General features: G+C 40.1%; 1 protein-coding gene across 1 annotated transcript in view; it reads left to right on the top strand.

Annotated features, from left to right (window-relative positions):
* The window catches only part of LOC137267821 (uncharacterized), a 98,445-nt gene that overhangs the window by 27,991 nt on the left and 52,642 nt on the right, over window positions 1-17,812 (top strand). Inside the window, exons 30-60 of the mRNA XM_067802255.1 lie at window positions 55-193; window positions 561-773; window positions 1,415-1,481; window positions 2,516-2,679; window positions 3,276-3,409; window positions 3,585-3,723; window positions 3,966-4,211; window positions 4,752-4,794; window positions 5,061-5,215; window positions 5,446-5,537; window positions 5,712-5,757; window positions 6,025-6,191; window positions 7,804-7,855; window positions 8,107-8,298; window positions 8,566-8,742; window positions 9,012-9,236; window positions 9,585-9,627; window positions 9,767-9,921; window positions 10,811-10,987; window positions 11,450-11,668; window positions 11,952-12,000; window positions 12,467-12,627; window positions 12,827-12,988; window positions 13,863-14,072; window positions 14,879-14,921; window positions 15,088-15,245; window positions 16,056-16,217; window positions 16,431-16,640; window positions 16,799-16,841; window positions 17,047-17,210; window positions 17,503-17,676. Coding sequence (XP_067658356.1) covers window positions 55-193; window positions 561-773; window positions 1,415-1,481; window positions 2,516-2,679; window positions 3,276-3,409; window positions 3,585-3,723; window positions 3,966-4,211; window positions 4,752-4,794; window positions 5,061-5,215; window positions 5,446-5,537; window positions 5,712-5,757; window positions 6,025-6,191; window positions 7,804-7,855; window positions 8,107-8,298; window positions 8,566-8,742; window positions 9,012-9,236; window positions 9,585-9,627; window positions 9,767-9,921; window positions 10,811-10,987; window positions 11,450-11,668; window positions 11,952-12,000; window positions 12,467-12,627; window positions 12,827-12,988; window positions 13,863-14,072; window positions 14,879-14,921; window positions 15,088-15,245; window positions 16,056-16,217; window positions 16,431-16,640; window positions 16,799-16,841; window positions 17,047-17,210; window positions 17,503-17,676 — 4,381 coding nt within the window. The remainder of the gene's footprint in view (window positions 1-54; window positions 194-560; window positions 774-1,414; window positions 1,482-2,515; window positions 2,680-3,275; window positions 3,410-3,584; window positions 3,724-3,965; window positions 4,212-4,751; window positions 4,795-5,060; window positions 5,216-5,445; window positions 5,538-5,711; window positions 5,758-6,024; window positions 6,192-7,803; window positions 7,856-8,106; window positions 8,299-8,565; window positions 8,743-9,011; window positions 9,237-9,584; window positions 9,628-9,766; window positions 9,922-10,810; window positions 10,988-11,449; window positions 11,669-11,951; window positions 12,001-12,466; window positions 12,628-12,826; window positions 12,989-13,862; window positions 14,073-14,878; window positions 14,922-15,087; window positions 15,246-16,055; window positions 16,218-16,430; window positions 16,641-16,798; window positions 16,842-17,046; window positions 17,211-17,502; window positions 17,677-17,812) is intronic.

Here is a 17,812-nt window from a genome sequence, read left to right as displayed (position 1 = left end):
AGGCTCAGACCTGACCATATATTGGATATACGATCCCGTGTCTTGGTGCCACAGGAGATGATTGGCAACAAGCCGTGCTTCAACCCGTACCAGATGACGGATGACCAGTTGAGGACGGAGCTGACCGAGAGGGGCATGAGGGCACAGGGGACTCGGGAACAGATGATCAACTCCCTCACCACGCCATCAAACAGTCAGTACACACGGTGTTCTTGTTCATAATTACAATATGCATCCTTTCCGTGAGCACCGGGGATAGCGCATGTCGCCTGTAGTTCCTATTGCAGCTGTCGGATACTGGTTTCCCTTGCTAAGACGTGTTGCCTGGTGCTATTTTAATATTACTTATTTAGTCGAAAATCAACATTCGCCTATTGTTGTGACTATTACCAGACTGGCTTAAAAAGAAAGTCTTAAAGCAAATGATGCTTTGGTGTTCCAACCACTTCCGCTGTAAGGCCAGCGAGTCTCCTGGTAATACTACTGAACACCAGACTTTCTGTTTTGTACATGCATCTTGCATAATTTTCAATAATGATAATAATACCCACTTCTTGCAGCTTGCCCTGTGATGAAAGTCTCCATGCCTGACAACATCTACTGTACATTTGATGACAAATGTCTCGGACTCGAATGCTGTGTACATTTCAACCTCTTCATGTTCAGAAAGACATATAAGATGTATGCGAGATTTGACCCGTGTGATTTGAAATTTTCTGTCGGTGTGGGGAAGTTCAACACCTCCATTGGAATTGAAGGTGATATATATGCAGGTGGGTACCATTCCTTAAATTAATTACTATTGACGGTGACCTTAATTAGTAAATTAATTACTATCTTGCACGACGACTTATCACATGCGGTAGAGCACATGACTGAACTGGGAATACAGGATCAGTTACCTACTACTGTCTGGATTTCATCGTCCCATAAAACACCGTCACAGAAATGTCATATTCAAGTATGGAACGGGAACACGGTGATCTACGCTCAAATCTGGAAGGATCACTTGTCTCCTCATGTTTGAATGTCAGTAGCAACTGTTCAGGAATGGAAAAATGTATAGACAAGCAGTGACAACATTTTTAGATTAAAGAAAAGGCACTATGAGTGCTAATTTTCCATTTCCAAACCTTCTCAATAGGACAAAATACGTGATATTGATATTGGTTGCAATAGGTGCGACTGGATGATATCGGTTGCAATAGGTGCGACTCGATGATATCGGTTGCAATAGGGTGCATGTCAATTGTTTATGGTTGTTTGAACTCCTTTCCAGTTATGAATAATATCAAGTAAATCAGTTTCGGAGACGTTTCTCTCTCTCTGCTGGGAAATAATCTGATTGGGGTATTAGAAAAAAGAATGTTGTTTTTGCTATTTTTCTTTACAAACTGTTCGTTTTGTTTTTCAGGCCTGGAAAAGATCGCAGTAACGGATGAGAAGCTGGATATTCTGGGAGGAATAGAACTTATCCTGAAGTAGGAAGGTTTTTCCTACTATATTAGGCTCTACATTAATAGCAACAGACAGTTACATTTGCAAACTACGTACTTTCATGCAGCAAAAGTCCAACCCCTTTCATGATACAAACGCAACGGCTCTCTCCTCGACGTTAGCTGACTATTGAACGCTAGATTTACATAAGGAACCGTTCATAAGGTATGACTAAAGGGGTGTGTGGTTGTTTATGATGGTAATTTTATAGAGAAGAAAGTTCAATGTGAACGACCTCCCTAAAACCCCCATCCCATATTCTTAAGGCATAATACTTGTCAAATGTACAAAACTGCTTACCCCATTATCTCCCTAGAACAACATGGGTGCCCTCTTCATCACGAATCACTTTCACCTTCAAGTCACAAATTATGAACTGTTCCTAAACATTAGAAATGTTCACCTGACGGGTATGGCGGTGACTGAAAACCCTGAACACATGTGAGTGGATATTCAGCAGTACCACGATAGTGGGGCACTAAGCTTGACACGCCCAGATCTACGGATTTTAAATCGGACGGGATATTTTAAATAAAAACATATTAGGGTTTCTCTTATTTCTATTTGTAGCCTTAATATAACTCGGGATTGTCCGATGTGAATGGCGAAAGGACTTATGTCCCCTTGCCTGAACTATGATGCTCTGATTTATCATATGACAAATAGAAACACAAAACATTAGTTGGTCTCGTATTGGAGGTCCATGTAGAATTTCGTTGAGAGGCGGCTTGGCATGGTCTGAAGGCATGTGTACTGCAAATATATGCCAGGATCCGCTGATAGTGTCTGAAACAAGGTATATCGTGGTAATGTAAGAAATTACCATCCCTGCACAGAAACAGTCTGGGTCACTTTGTGATGTCCCCATTCAAGAAGATATGACGTGATGTAACCGAAATAATCTGGTGAATTCAACTTACAGGGTTTACATCCGCAGCTGTGCTGGACATAAATGTTCATCTTTGTGAGGTGTGACATCGATGTCCAGATATCACATCCTTCAGTGTTGTTTGTTTAGATTGAAGCTGGAGAAGGATGACACCGCTGCTCTCATCACAGTGGCCGCCGGTTTCTGTTCCCAGGACGACCACGACAACTGCATCGCATTCTTCAACATCTTGGACGAGTTTCCAACACCACTACCGATATGTCATCCAGATGGCTCAATAACCTGGCCAGACGGTAATGTTAGAAATATATCACCTAAAAACCTATATCAATCAGCCCGCTCATGTATCAAGAACTGGACTGTTTCTGTGGCATGCGTTATTAAGGTAGAAGTTTGATTCATTACGTTCAATGAAAGAACTTACTATAGTTTCCTAATCACAGGCAAATGTCACACATAAACCTTGGACATTATGTACTGTTTGATCACCATTAGCCTTTTTTCAGGTAATCACCTATGTACTGTTTGATCACCATTAACCTCTTTCAGGTAATCACCGTTTCAAAGGTAGCATGAACCCAAAACATTCTGAGTTAACTTGACGCTGATTTAAGTAAACTGTCCGTCCTGATATTCTCCAATGCGGTTGGTTTAAAAACACACACAACAATAAACTGTTAAGTCCCTCCACGACAGTATCATGCCGGGTATTTATTAACGCGTGTAGACATTAACGTAACACTTGTCCAAGCGATATGTTGCGACCGTTGAGTGTGGTTTCAGTGTTGTCTTGATCCCATTAGTAGATCATTATGTATAGACGCCCTCTTAGTGCAACATTAATTCAGTGTTACTTCTTACTTATAATGTATTGTATTTCTATTGCCAGTTGATTACAGAAGTCTGTTTGATAAGGAATCAATCAAGAGGCGAATACGTGAAAGTGCCTTGAAGGCTACCAAAGATGCTATCAAGAGAGGTGTTGAAGAACTGCTTGATTTCATCCCGTGCATATCCCCCAGTGTAAGTATTGATAAACATACATGTACGTTAATGTAACCACATTCCATAAGCTGAACAGGTGCCATTATTTCAAATTCCATTCCATAGGAGTGCATTTTTCTCTCTGTGACCAAAAGTTTGGTGTGGCATTAAGGTCGGTATATTACGGCACTCCCTACCCTGTCATGCATTACAGGCTCCAGGCAAGACGGATCCCTGTCCCAGACCCGAGGCCCTGACTCGGGATATCCTCAAACAGAAGCTGCAGGAGCGAGGAATGGACGTCACGGGCACAACTCACGAACTCATGCAAAGGCTCAGAGGTGGACACAAAAGTAAGCGATGGGGAACCTTTTCATCAAGACATATGTACGGTTCAACCATCTAGGTTGGAACTGGTCTTCTTCAGGCCATGCGTGTTGCAAACTGCGACAAACGGAATCGGTTGTTCAGGACTTTGTTTCATGTTTTACACAAGAAACAGTTCGTGTTGATGTGGACAGAGCAAATACCTCATGTTCCTTGCTAGACGATTGTATGGAAATAATGTTTAATATCTATGACAATGTTCCTCCAGCTTGCAGACTGATGAACAAGACAGTGACTCTCCCAACAATTAAGGACGACAAGATCAACAAGATCGTGTACCTGGAGATAGCCCCGGACTGTCTGCGGTTTGATGCATGTGTTGACATTAGGATTGCGAAGCTGAATTTCAACAAGGCTGTCAACGCTTATATACAACTAGACCCGTGTAAATTCACAATGACCGTCAACTTTGAGGACTGCACTGAGAAAGTCATCCTCCTTGGATACGACTGGGGTAGGTTGAAGGGTATAATTACAAGTTCAGCCAGAACATATACCAAGCTCGGTCATATGTGAAACCCACAAATAAGAAAGAATTGCTGTATAAATAACGCTTCTATTCTATCTCTAAAAAGTAAGTTTGCTAATCAATAGAATTTACATCGTGTTCCAGTGGATCTACAAAACAAAGTAGCAGTACACTTTCAGTGGCAGACCAATTGCAGTTTCAACACTGACAATGGTTTTAGAAATCCACTATAATATCTGTACACCAATGCCAGTGGTCAAGAGTCCAAAAAGGTCTAGGCTGGACATCCAGGGTGCCCTTATACAAATCAGTCACTTTCTCAAAATATAGTAATAATCAGAGAATTGCTCTCTATCGGACCTTCACAGAAACAATGTAATGCATTTAAACCCTACATTACAAGGGATAATACTGCCTAATGTTACATATTTACAGATATACAACCGGGCTGTTTGTGAAAGGTAACTACCTTCACGATCTCTATTGATCACGAGTCCTACTGATGTTTCTGCATTCCATTTACAGGGAAAGAGAAGACCATAAGATTGAACGAATGGGTTTCCATAAGGTAAGACTTCAAAATCCTTCATAAAGTCGGGTAACGATAGTAACCATTGTCCTTCCCATTGAGGGAAATGCGGTTTTTTATGTTACCGTGTCTTTCTTTGATGATACAAATGCTGACATGCACCAAGCCAGACCAAGTGTTGTACATCGTCTAGTACAAGGTACTGACATAGTTTCAAACAACTGACTTCGTCTTACGACTGATCAGGAACGTGCATAATGTCAAGAGGTTCTCGCTACCAATGCATTGTGTGCACCGTGTTCCAGGTACACCATTGACAGGAGTGAGGCAAGGAAGGTGTTCGTGGTTGACATGGGTCTACAAATCAGTCTTGGGGAACTGGAACCTATTGTGGATGCCCTGTTGATCGAAAAATTGGATGTACCGATACCCATTTGTAACGAAAACTTCTCTCTGCCAGGTAAGTAGCGAACAAAACGACTTTAACAATACACTTCGTTGTCAGGGGGCACATGTTCACATACAGGTGTCATGGCCAGAATGTTCAGAATATAGAAGCCAATTGGTGGGGATTTATCAATGACTGTTAGGTAAAAAGTGCACACAATTACCTCAAACACAGAGATAGTCTATGTGTTTCACATCGCTTCGATTGAATAATCATTTCAAACATGGATTTTGTCACTTCAGGAAACGGATCTCTGAAGAACCTTGCAAAGCTTATGGGAGGAAAGCTGATCAGAGAAGTTGTCGATTTGGTGTTTCAAAAGCTTGGACTGGATGTAAGTCCTAAATTCTGAAACCAAATCATGTGATTTAAGTTTCAGCACTATTAAATTTTGAAGCAGTCAAAAGACACATAATCAATATGAAACTGAAACACATATAAGACGTTATATGTTTGCTGTGTTTCTGAAGAGTGGTTTATCGATGCTTTGTCTCTGTGTTGTTTTCAGAGGGTCCTGTCAGACAACAGTTGCCCAGTATTGGAACCTCAACCAGGTACATAGTCTCAACTGGACGTCTAACTCTTTTGTTCTCCTTTACGTTTATTATCAGATACAATTGTACTTCTGTAAGTCTGACTTTTCTCTTTGTGTGGGAATTCTATGAGTATTGATACTGAACATTTCAGACAACTCTACCAGTAACATGATCTACACAAATGGTTGAAACGTAATGTAATATGTTACCGATATGTGTGTTTGAAAACATTCTGTTTTAATTTGGTTGTACTTTTTCAAGCAAGCATAATATTTTGGTCACCAGACTGCCCGTGGGCCCTTCCAAACTACAAGAAGCTTCTCCCCGCCAGTTTCCAGGACAACGTCAACTGTAAACTGCCTGACAACTGTTTTGGTATAGAATGTTGTGTGGACTTCTCATTTGACATCCCTCTGTTTGAGAACCCCCTCGTCAAACACGTCCCCGATGTGGTGAGTCATTTGATTGCATACAGTGATTATAGTCTGATATAGTGAAAACGTACCTATCAAGCAAATCAAACAAAGAGAAATTAATTTTGCAAATCTTCGTAAGTTTATCTTGCCAAATGAACATTTAAATCTGAGAATTATCCAACTTAGGGTAACAGTTATTTAAGAAATGGTCATACTTTGAAATGGTTATTGGTTTGTATTACTAGGGAGTATGAACATCAAATGTTACACCGAGAACAAGTAAGGCCGTTCTTATCATGTGTGTTTGTTTCATGTTTCAACTACTGCGTTCGCCCCCTTATAATGCAAATGTATGAACATCAAATGTTACACCGAGAACAAGTAAGGTCGTTCTTATCATGTGTGTTTGTGTCATGTTTCAACTTCTGCGTTTGCCCCCTTATAATGCAAACAAATAATTTGAAACTATGGTCGTTTGTTTAATAACTGTTAGTTTAATAAAATTCTGACTTTCAAATGTTCAGGTGCCAGGGCAAAAATTCTGAGTATTCGCAATGTTAATTTAACTTCGTTTGATATACTTTTTTATTAAAGGTGAAATTAATGTTGGTATATTTTCACTTCAAACAGACTGTATAGGTCATGTGATTGTTGATATACATTGGGACATTTGTTGTTAACCATTTTACACCTTGGGTGAGTCGAATGACGGTCGATATACAAATGTATTCAATCAACTGTTCGTGAAGGTATAGCTGTGCCAATTCGTAATCCTGTCATGTTGTCTGTTATGTTTGTGTCATATGTCTCTTTTATTTATCAAATAGTTATGTGACATGCTTTATCACGTGTTACGTCACATGTGTTATCACATGCAAAGGGATCCTTGAAGGTCCGTGAGAAAATAGGCCTTCAGCAACCCATGCTTGCCGGGAGACCCGTGAAGGTCCCGGGGTAGAATAGGCCTTCAGCAACCCATGCTTGCCATAAAAGCCGACTATGCTTGTCGTAAGAGGCAACTAAAGGGATCGGTGATCAGGCTCGCTCTGACTTGGTTAGCACATGTCATCGGTTCCCAACTGCGCAGGTCGATGCTCATGTTGTTGATCACTTGATTGTCTCGTCCAGACTCGACTATTTACAGAACGCCGCCATGTGCGACGTAAAACTAAACTAACTCCCTCACTGACATGCAAAGGCAAGTAAATTATCCACTTAAGACACGGGGTAATGATAAGTAAATGTGGAAAGGTATTTTCACCATTCAAGTAAGCATTGATGTAATAGTCTTTAATAAATTGACGAATTATTCTACAGTTACCTTTTTTGTCCAGGAACTGAAAATCAAATAGAGATCGGTAATGGCGACCCGGCTCCCGTGATCATCAAGTGAGTAAACATTTAGGTGTAAACAAAATGTTAGATAGTAATGCATACATCTCTCGTCGCCCTCCCTTGTGTTTGTCCCTGATGAGCAATAGGAAGTTACAACCGTCATAGAGTAAATAGTTTTGTTCATGATTGTTTCATAAAATAAACAAAGATGCAGACAATTTATTGTCTTGCTATGCCCTTGTGCTTTCATCAGCTATACACGCATATTCCTTTTGACGATGTAGTCTATGTATGTCATCTATCCAATGTTCAGGAGCTCGAAGAACGCTCACCCTTTGACACTAGTATCTTCGAAGATGATGACAGTACTGTTTGGGTGCTCTTTGCATGTATCACCATTTCCTATGCTTGACCTGAGCGTCAGTTTATTTCTTGTAATAGAAGAGATTTTTGTGTATAGTTTTTTCGTCCGACATCCAGGATCTCCCCAAAGAGTGGCCCCTTCAGTGTGTTTCCTATAGAACAGACAGTAACTGTGTATTTCCAGCTTCATGGTCCCAAGGACTGTCCTGAGTGTCCTGAGTGTCCACAAGTGTATCCCTATCGTTGGTGACAGTTTCTGTGTATTTTTCTATCAGGTTCACGATCTCCAAGTATCCCAAAGGCTTCCTGGTTGACCTGAGTGTCCACACATGTATCCCTATCGATGGTGACAGTTTCTGTTACCCAGAAGGAGGGATGACGCTGATGAATCAGGAGAAGATACCCGCCTGTGATGCTAATGCGCTGGTGGAGTTCACTAAACAAAGTAGGTCCACTTCAGTATTGTGTTCCTGATTAAACTGTTCAATAGAATGTCTGCGACTTTACGACACTGTTACAATTCAAGTTAATTCCACAATGCCATTCTTTAAATTCACGATAGATGCTCCTGAAAGCCGTAAGGTTTAACTTTTTGTCCAAATTCGGTTAATGAAGTTTGTTCAGGTTCAGTCCGAACATTACTAAAGGAATCAGATAGATAATATACGTAACATTAACTCCTGGAGTCACACTGAGATGTGTATGTTTACAGATTTCTCAATTTCTGATTGGCTAAACGACCTAGACCTTGATGTCAATCTGACGTCCCTCTCCCAAGCAGCTGCCCAGTACCTGCTGGACAAGTTCGGAATCTCTGAGTACCTGCTGGATGAGAGATGTGATGTGGCCAGACCACCATACAGCCCTAGTGTTGACGGCTGGAGGAATGGTATACGCGACGTTTATCTTTAAAAAGTCATAAATATGTGACGTTACAAGAAGATTTCATAGGGCTGATATGTTGTCTTCGTGTTGTTCATATTCGTGTTCCATAGTTTATTTCTGAGAGTTTTCATGGCTAAGTATTTTCAGATTGAAGAATATGCCACCATTGGTTTTTAATGGCCAGATGTTTCAAGTCAATGTTATCTTTCTGAGAACGTTTGACTCTTCAAGGATTACTGGAAGTCCATGACTGCCATACATGCTGTGCTTCAGAGTGCCCAAAGAGTATTGGCAAGCTGCCCAAGCTTCCTAGCGGTTTGTACTGCCACCTAGCGGACACGTGCACCAAGATAAACTGTTGTTTCCAAGTCCCCTTCCTGGAGATGTCCTTTAACGCCGTCCTCAACGTCGATATGTGCGACTACGTCATTCATGCCGCGATTGAGAACAAAACCACAACGCTTGGAATGTTGGGTGATGATGTCGATCTCAATGCAGGTAACTCAAGGGCGGATACAGCTTTTGGGGGGATGCACACTTTTGAGAAGGGGAGGAGGGTGCACACTTCATTTTCACTCGTTTTCGAGAGCGCTTCAATCGTCATTTGACAATGTTTCAGGATAAAAGCATGTGGGGTGATTACTCATTTCTCACGAATCCGAATCCATTCTGAACTTCCCAAAATATATCATCAAAGTACATCATGCTGAATGTCAGACATAGCCAGGTAAAGTTCACATCTAACGCTTCTTCAGATGCTTGAAACATTAAACCCTATGAGCAAAGGTTTTAGAAGCTAGTTGGCTTTGGCCGTGTCCTTATCTGAGTCATATGATTTATCTCCAGGTATCTCACTGACACTGGATATCGCCGATGTCTTCCAGATGAAGTAAGTCACTTGTCAGCAGTAAGTTTTACAGTTATGTCGCAGTTATTATTAGATTTATTTTATATAATTAACCATTAAGTAATTATTTCAACACCTACTTGTGCCGTCGATTCACGTGTTTTTGTGTTTCATTACACAGATTCGGTTTGAAAAAGAAAGACAAGATTGTATTCATTGACCTTGACATCGAGGCGTGTTTGGAGAAGGATTCCTGTTTATTCTCGTCAATCATAATGAAGGGGACCGAAGTGCCCCAGCTTGTCTGCGACCTTGATGCCAGCTGGAACCTCTACAGTAAGTGTATTCTGCATCTGGGTGTTATTAAATCGGAACAAAGACAGGGCTCGACTTAAGAGATATTAACCATCTTGCATCATAAGATAAAAACCCAGTTGCACCAGACAAATTCCAGATCGACTGCTTCTGTTGTAATGTGTAATGTATAATGAAATATGTATTTGAATTATTTAGGTGTTTTATTAAAAAGTTTACCCACTCCAGAACCTGGTGTAAGTTAGACTAATAACTGGATTACATTTTTAATATTGGGCTGCACCAGTGCAAGTAACAAAGCACTAAATAGAGCCCTGATAAATGTATTATGGTTAGCTGACATGGCTTCTCATTAGCATATATGGGCACAGCTAAGGAATAACGTTGTCTTGCCGCCGCCATATTGCTGGAATATTGCTTGGTGTTGCCTTAAAGAAAAAACCCAAAGAACCTAGAACGTTGTCTTGAGCCACGTTATGAATACAGCTGTGTAACTGATTTGGTGGTGACGGTACCATGTAACGTGCTATTTAGTGAGGTTAAGACAGTTAATTTGAAGGTTTCCATTTTCAGATGAAATGGAATAGGTTCCATCATATTATTGTCTCATGTTATAATATACTGAGGGGTAAAGTAAAGGATCACATGAAAGGACAAGTGGTCTTTTATTTTATTTCCAAGGTTCCTTTACAAGCTGGGTATATTTTATGAAGAAATCTGGAAACAAATAAAAGAACACTTATGTTTTCATGTGATCCCTTATTTTTCCCTTCAATATCTCTAGAGCAATTCATTGACTCAGTGACTACTGTTTGAACGGTTGATGGGACAGGAATAAATCCCAGCCTAGAACAATTATTTGAAACTGTTTCCCCAAAGGTTAATCTATGTATCTGTTGTTAAAAAACAGATTTCAGTATATCGGATTGGGCCAAAGCTAAAGGACAGGATTTGACCAAGGGTCTTGCACGAACAGCCGTGGACCTTCTGTTGGAGCAATTAGGTGTCAAAGACAAGATGCAGGATCCGCCATGTAACCGGAGCAGTCTCAAGTACCAACCAGCGGATGCAGCTAACTGGAAGAATGGTCAGTCAGAGGCAGAGAAAACTGACGGTGTGCTCTGGAGAGATTGACCTTAAATACACGCACGTGAAGTAGACTGGAGGATACCATGATGCTATTATTCAAGAGCACTGTCACATTTCAATAAATAAATATTTCAGAAGCAGAACTGCTACACGCGTACCACGTGGTTGATTGCTTTAGATATTACGTGATGTTACATAGTACGTAAATGAATAGAACCAATTCCGTCATTTCTCCGGGTTTTTTTTCCATTTTGCAGAGCAATAATTAAGAGGTGACTATGTTCGGTTCCAGTGGTATTTGTCAAGCACATTTATCCCTAATCATTGTAACCCGGTTTTTGTTTGCTCATGAACCTGAAGTAAGCACCATCTGGATCAATTACACTTCACTGAGCATCTCAGGACCCAGATCAGTTATCGTATCTTTCCTCTACACTGTACATGTTAATCTTCATTCCAGACTGTGACCTGAACGGCAGTACCATCACCCTCCCTCAAATATTCCTTCCTGCCAACTGCCACGTCAACGACAAATGTCTGGGAATAGACTGTTGTCTCCACAGCAACGTCCTTGACCTGTCTCTTCACACGACCTTCAACACTGACCTCTGTAACTACCTCATTGAAGGCTCAATTGAGACGTTCAGCTTTAAACACAACATTCTCGATTATGTCTGGGGTAAGTGAAATTAGTCTCTGTGGTAGTAAATATATTTTCATTAAAAGCAGATAAGTGGAATATAACGTTTTAATGATTGTAGTTTTAAACACAACCAGCAAGCTAGTGTTGGTAAATATACTAAAATATCATTTACATAAATATGAATTACACGAAGTTATTGTGTATCATATTCCATAACTGATATTTATTTCAGCCAAAATGCAGCAGTGCCATATTAAGTTTTGCACATGTTTATGTTAACTTAAACTGTTAATAGTCAGCTACATAAATCTTGTTTCAGGAGAGGAAGAAATCATTACCTTTGATGGTGTTCCTGTTCTTAAACTGAAGTAACGTATTTTATATCTATTGCTTTCACTAGTATGTATTTGTCTTCTTTACGCCCTGTGGATATACAAATTAATATTCCTGCTCACGCATCGTTTGATATATAAATATTGACAGACTTAACAAATCCAAATAATGCGTATGATATAATCTTACAGAATCTGGTTTCATGTACTTGTTATTTTGTTTTTCTTCAGTTTCATATATACCGGGGTTTCAGGGTAGAAAACATGAGTGAGTCTCAGTAATGTTTGTCAGAATAGTCGACGAATTGCCTGTACAGTTGAACTCTGTAAGTCGACTTGTTATGTAACTTTGCGCCGAATTTTGCCACCCTAATTGTCTTATTTGTCTAACCCAAGATCATTTACATACAGGCAGACGTACTGTGGCGTTGATGACATACTGAACTTAATACTTAAATGTGATGGCTTTGATGGTTTTCTAGCTCTGCATAACATTTCCCAGGTTCAAGATTGAGCGGCTTCTGTCCCAGCAAATGTTTATAGTTGACCTGTCTGCGAGTCTGTGTCTGGAGAGAGATGACTGTGAGCTGGACCTAAAGGTCCTGGATCAGACACGACTTCCAATGCCAGGATGTGCAAAGTTCCAGGGATTCAAACTTCAAAGTAAGGTTCAACTATCTTACGAAAGCGAAATTGATATATTTTACATTTTATCTGCACACACATATAGTTACCTCAGTTTACATGGTTAAACGTCATTGACGTCAACTGATTCAAGTTTGGCAGTATTTTGTTCATATTGGCGCCTCTAAAACATCTCACAGTATAGACTGGTCAAGCACCATAATCTATTTCCTTTCAGATTTCTCTTTGAGTGAGTGGATTGGAGAAAGGGGCGGTGAGATCACAGCTCAGCTGTCAGCACTCTTGATGGAAGAGCTCGGAATCAAACAGTTCCTGCTGGACAGACAATGTCAGGACTATCTGGAACCTTACAACGGTGTCATAAACGGATGGAACAACGGTACGTTTACACCAGAATGAATATGTATACCGTGATGTCGCCGACCTGAATTTTACTGTACCATAGGGATATATATTTATATCCATATTATCTGTTTATACAATTATAACGTAAGATTGACCTATGTCAAATGATGATATTTTCTGTGCTGGTGCATGTATTGTTAGCTTGTTAAACTGAAAGAGAGTAAGTGGAGGAGCTAAAGACATGCCAGCAATGTGGTTCGTCTGATAACAGACACATGAAGTATCTGGCATTAGGCAACGGTAGTATGGTCCAAAGCCGATTTGTTTTCAAACAACATCACATAGCTGTAATACTGCTGAAGCAAAGATATGCACATGATGCAGCCACAGTTGTAAATCTGACAATGCTTTCAGCAGGTTCTTATGAATGTGGAAAGAGTTTTGTTGCCTCTTTTTGTAAATGAATGGTTTTGTACTCTTGCATTCTTGCTGATGCAAATGTAATTTAGAAATAGAAAACAGAATACTAACATGTTGGCATTTTCGTTGTGACAAAAGCGGCATGGCTTGTTCAAGAAAACGTATTTGAATATATTGTTAATTCAAAGGTACACATACCAAGACTATCGGAATCGTACAGTGGGTGACCTGTGAAGATATAATAGGGTTTTGTTGGTAGTTTTTCTTACATTTAATAACAGTTTCTAAGAAGGTATCTTCGTTTAGCCTCACACTGGCTCTCGTGATTTCATTCACAGATGCGCTATTTCGAGATAACCAACAAATTGGTGAACAGTAAAGATTTTTATTAAATGTGCGATGATGTTCACCTACTTTACTCCTCACATTGCGTGTCAAAGTGTTATCTTCAGTTTCGTTACAAATGTATGCATGTTATACATTTGCAGATTGCCCTGCGAACCTCACTCTGCCAGCCCTACCTTCCAATGTATTATGTCACGTGACTGACTACTGTACCGAGGTCACGTGTTGTGTCAAAGTGTCACAGGTCAAACGGAACTTCAATGCTCACCTCTTCCTGGACTCCTGTAATTACAATATGAGAGTCGGCATTGAGAAGTTGGAGTTCAGTCACACACTGTTTAACTACACATGGGGTAAGTTGTACACTGCTTAACTATACATGGGGTAAGTTGTACAGTGCTTAACTATACATGGGGTAAGTTGTACCCTGCTAACTATACACGGGCTAAGTTGTACAGTACTTAACTATACATGGGGCAAGTTGTACGTTGCTAACATATACAAGAGGTAAGTTGTACACAGCTTAACTATACATGTGGTAAGGTGTATACTGCTTAACTATACATGGGGTAAGTTGAACACTGTTTAACTATACACGGGGAAAGTTGTACACTGTTTAACTGCACATGGGGTAAATTGTACACTGTATAACTATATATAGGGTACGTTGTACACTGTCTAACAATACATGGGATAAGGTGTACACTGTTTAACTGTACATGGGGTACCTTGTACATTGTTTGACTATACATGGAGTAAGTGTAGCTATACACGTGTTGCTTTTGTGCACTGTTTAACTATATATGGGGTAAGTTTTGCACTGTTTAACTATATATAGGGCTGAATCCCAAAATTATTCATAGTGTATCGGGTAAGGTTTGCATTGCCTAATTATTCATTAAATACTGTGTTTAACTATTTACTGGGAAAGTTGTGCATTCTTTAGAGATGTGATAGAGATGTGTTACACGGTGCATAGGTGGGGCATTTGACAGTGCTAGGTGTACACTGTTTAACTATATGCTGGATATATAACAATCGTGTAATTGTATATCATGAAATAGAACGATTCGTTATTGATGGAACGGTTGCTTTTTCTAAATTGATGCACGTACTTACGGGTTAGTGACCTTTAATAAAATTATGTTTCTTTGAAAAGGTGAAACTGCAGTTATTGATCTTGGAGGACTTGTCCGAATAGAGTAAGTATCGCCAATGCCATTGTTGTGCTACAGATGATTAGTTACAAGCATCTTTTAGGAGTCATTCTAACCCACTTCAGTGTGTTGTATCAGTAGAGATATTCACATATAAATCGACGGTTTATTCAAGGAGTTATGACACGAGTTATGGTGATTACCATTCCAGATATAACATCATCTCTGGTCAGAAGAAGTTCCTGGTGAACCTGAGTCTGAAGGTGTGTTTGACTGCTGGAGAGGCTTGTCAGTTTACCTTCCCTGTGTTTACAGACATGATCATCCCTAAACCAGTCTGTGACTGGGAGGCCACCAAGCAGCTACAAAGTAAGTTGACGTTGTCTGATCTATTTTCTTTTAGCATTAAGACAGATACGTGGCTTGTAAACGACTTTCGGGTTAATTTCTTGTAAACCAGAAAGATCATTTGCCATATATATGTGATCGTTGATGTACATCTGTTAGAAGTAATGTTCACCTTGAAAATATTCCATCATCATGTAAATCTCTATCTCCATATTACAATATTTGATCTGACAGAGAACATTATTCATGATCCAATGACAAAGATGTAGACAAAACTTCTTGTTTGTCCTATCTGTCAAACACACTGACAGCAATTTCCGCAAAACCATTTACACATCCTCAAAATGTCTCTGCTAAAACTAGGATCGATTTACAATTCCGGAGGGATCGCAAGCATGTGTTTATTCATCGCAGATAGTGGTGTTACAATGAGCGAAAAGGTAAGCGCACACCGTCTCACCGGTGGCGCCATTCTAAACATGGACAACGACTAGCCAGCTGTTCTAGCCACCAAAACACACGAGGAGTACGATACAGGCCAAAATAGGGAAATACATTAGACGTCAATTTTGTTAATGACTCCTTGAATTTGCAAATGTCTTCCACGTGTCTATCATAACCTTTGTAAAGCATTACTGAGACATCCATTGTTCAAAACCTTGTTCCGAGAACTTCTGAGCAAGCAAAACATGGTGAGGCCTTAACCATGCTTAAAGTCAGTGATTCGTGGTTCTTCTCTTCTTATGGCCAAAACGGCCATACAACATAGACACCATCAAAATCAGTGTATCGTCTTTACTTTCTGTTGAATGAAATTTTATTTTCTTTCAGATTTCTCCCTAAGAGAATTTGTGACATCAGAAGGTGCTGCACTGACAGACAGACTGACAGATGCATTGGTGGATAAACTGATGGAAACGTTGGAACTCTCAGACTACCTTCTAGAAACACAGTGTTCTCTGGCTGGTCGAGACAAGACAGACTGGTATTCAGGTCAGGTGGCATTACATCCAAGTACTCTAATGATCAGATACATTCCTTTCGACAATTTTGTTGCTGAAAGTGAAGATATACAGTAGCCAAATCCATATCTATATATAATCACTCTCCCTCATGACTCGTGCACTCACAGCTTGCAAAGACAGTCGGACAGCCATACAATGTATTGACATTTAATCCTCATTCTTCCTTCTTGTTTTGTTTCAGAGTGTCCAAGAGATGTTTCACTTCCAACACTACCAGACTCTCTGTCCTGCAGTGTTACCGACCACTGTACAGGAATAGACTGTTGCCTCAATGTGTCTCTCATCAGTTGGAATATCCACTTCAAGGTCGACCTGGACATGTGCGAGATGACCCTAACCTTGGGCATAGAAAAGCTAGAGTTTAGCAGGCTGCTCTTCAACTACCCATGGGGTAGGCTAAAAGTGATGTGATTCCTGAAATAGTGTACACACTGGGGGAAGTGAGGACCATTTATAAGTATATTAATTGAAGTGAGCTTTTTTATCTTCGATAAAAACTGTACAGTTGAGTATATATTTCTGGTCAATGTGTGTGTTTGTCTCTTTTAGGAACACCAGACAGTTTCAATCTGAAGGGAATATTCCAGGCAGAGTAAGTCATTTGAATGTTCTTATAATATTAGACTTGTCACCGTGGCTGCGTTTTGAATATGCATTGGTTAAAAGTCTAACCAATAAGGCTTCAATTCACTAGTGATTGTGGTAAGACCTATTGCATACAGGCAAAGGCGTGATTACTGAAACAATGCTCGTGTTTACTACTTGTAAATAAGAGAAAGTGTTGCTTTCATTTTCAGTTACGTCATTGACAATCTGGAGGGAGAAAAACAGTTCCTTGTAAGTCTCAACATCAGTGCCTGCTTCGAGGCGGGAGAGAAGTGTCTGGTTACCCTACCAGTGTTAAACCAAGGGAGGTTCCCCAACCCTGGATGCGACTGGAACTCAACACGGTCCCTGAGAGGTACGTCAGTGGATTCTAGTATTCTTATTTGGGTTTGAACATCTCATCTAACAGAAGGTACGATGTAAATCTGAAATTTTCCAGTATATTTTTGTGTCAAGTGAGCCATAATCTTTGTGGCGATTGACACGTGTAGTTATGCTGCCATTAATAACTTATCGAGATTTATCAGTTGATGTATTTAAAATTGTCGACATTTTCGTATTATCACAGAGATGCAAGTTGTATTTACATGCAGCAAATGTACGCTATGATGCATGTAAAATATCGTCTTATTCTCCACCACGCACAGGCTTCTCAATGAAGAACTGGCTTAACAATAACGGTCTGAACACCAGTCAAGCCTTGACCACAGCATTCCGGTTCCAACTGTCTCTAGCTCTGGGTATCTCTGAGTACCTCCTGGATCCCATGTGTGACAGACAGAGGGGGATATACAACTCGGACACCACGGGATGGAATAATGGTAAAAACAGCATATAGTACAGTCTTTCTTTCCCATGTGTACATAACAATACCTGTGCTACTTACCAATCCTTTCGAGTATGTCATTAATAACGGAATGCTGCTAACGGGTTCATATCTCCTATGAGAAGCAGCAT

Source organism: Haliotis asinina, chromosome 16, assembly GCF_037392515.1.
Source record: "Haliotis asinina isolate JCU_RB_2024 chromosome 16, JCU_Hal_asi_v2, whole genome shotgun sequence".
In the NCBI taxonomy this organism is placed as follows: Eukaryota; Metazoa; Mollusca; class Gastropoda; order Lepetellida; family Haliotidae; genus Haliotis; species Haliotis asinina.
The sequence above is the reverse complement of the archived record's forward strand: the minus strand, read 5'-3'. Positions and strand labels throughout refer to the sequence as shown.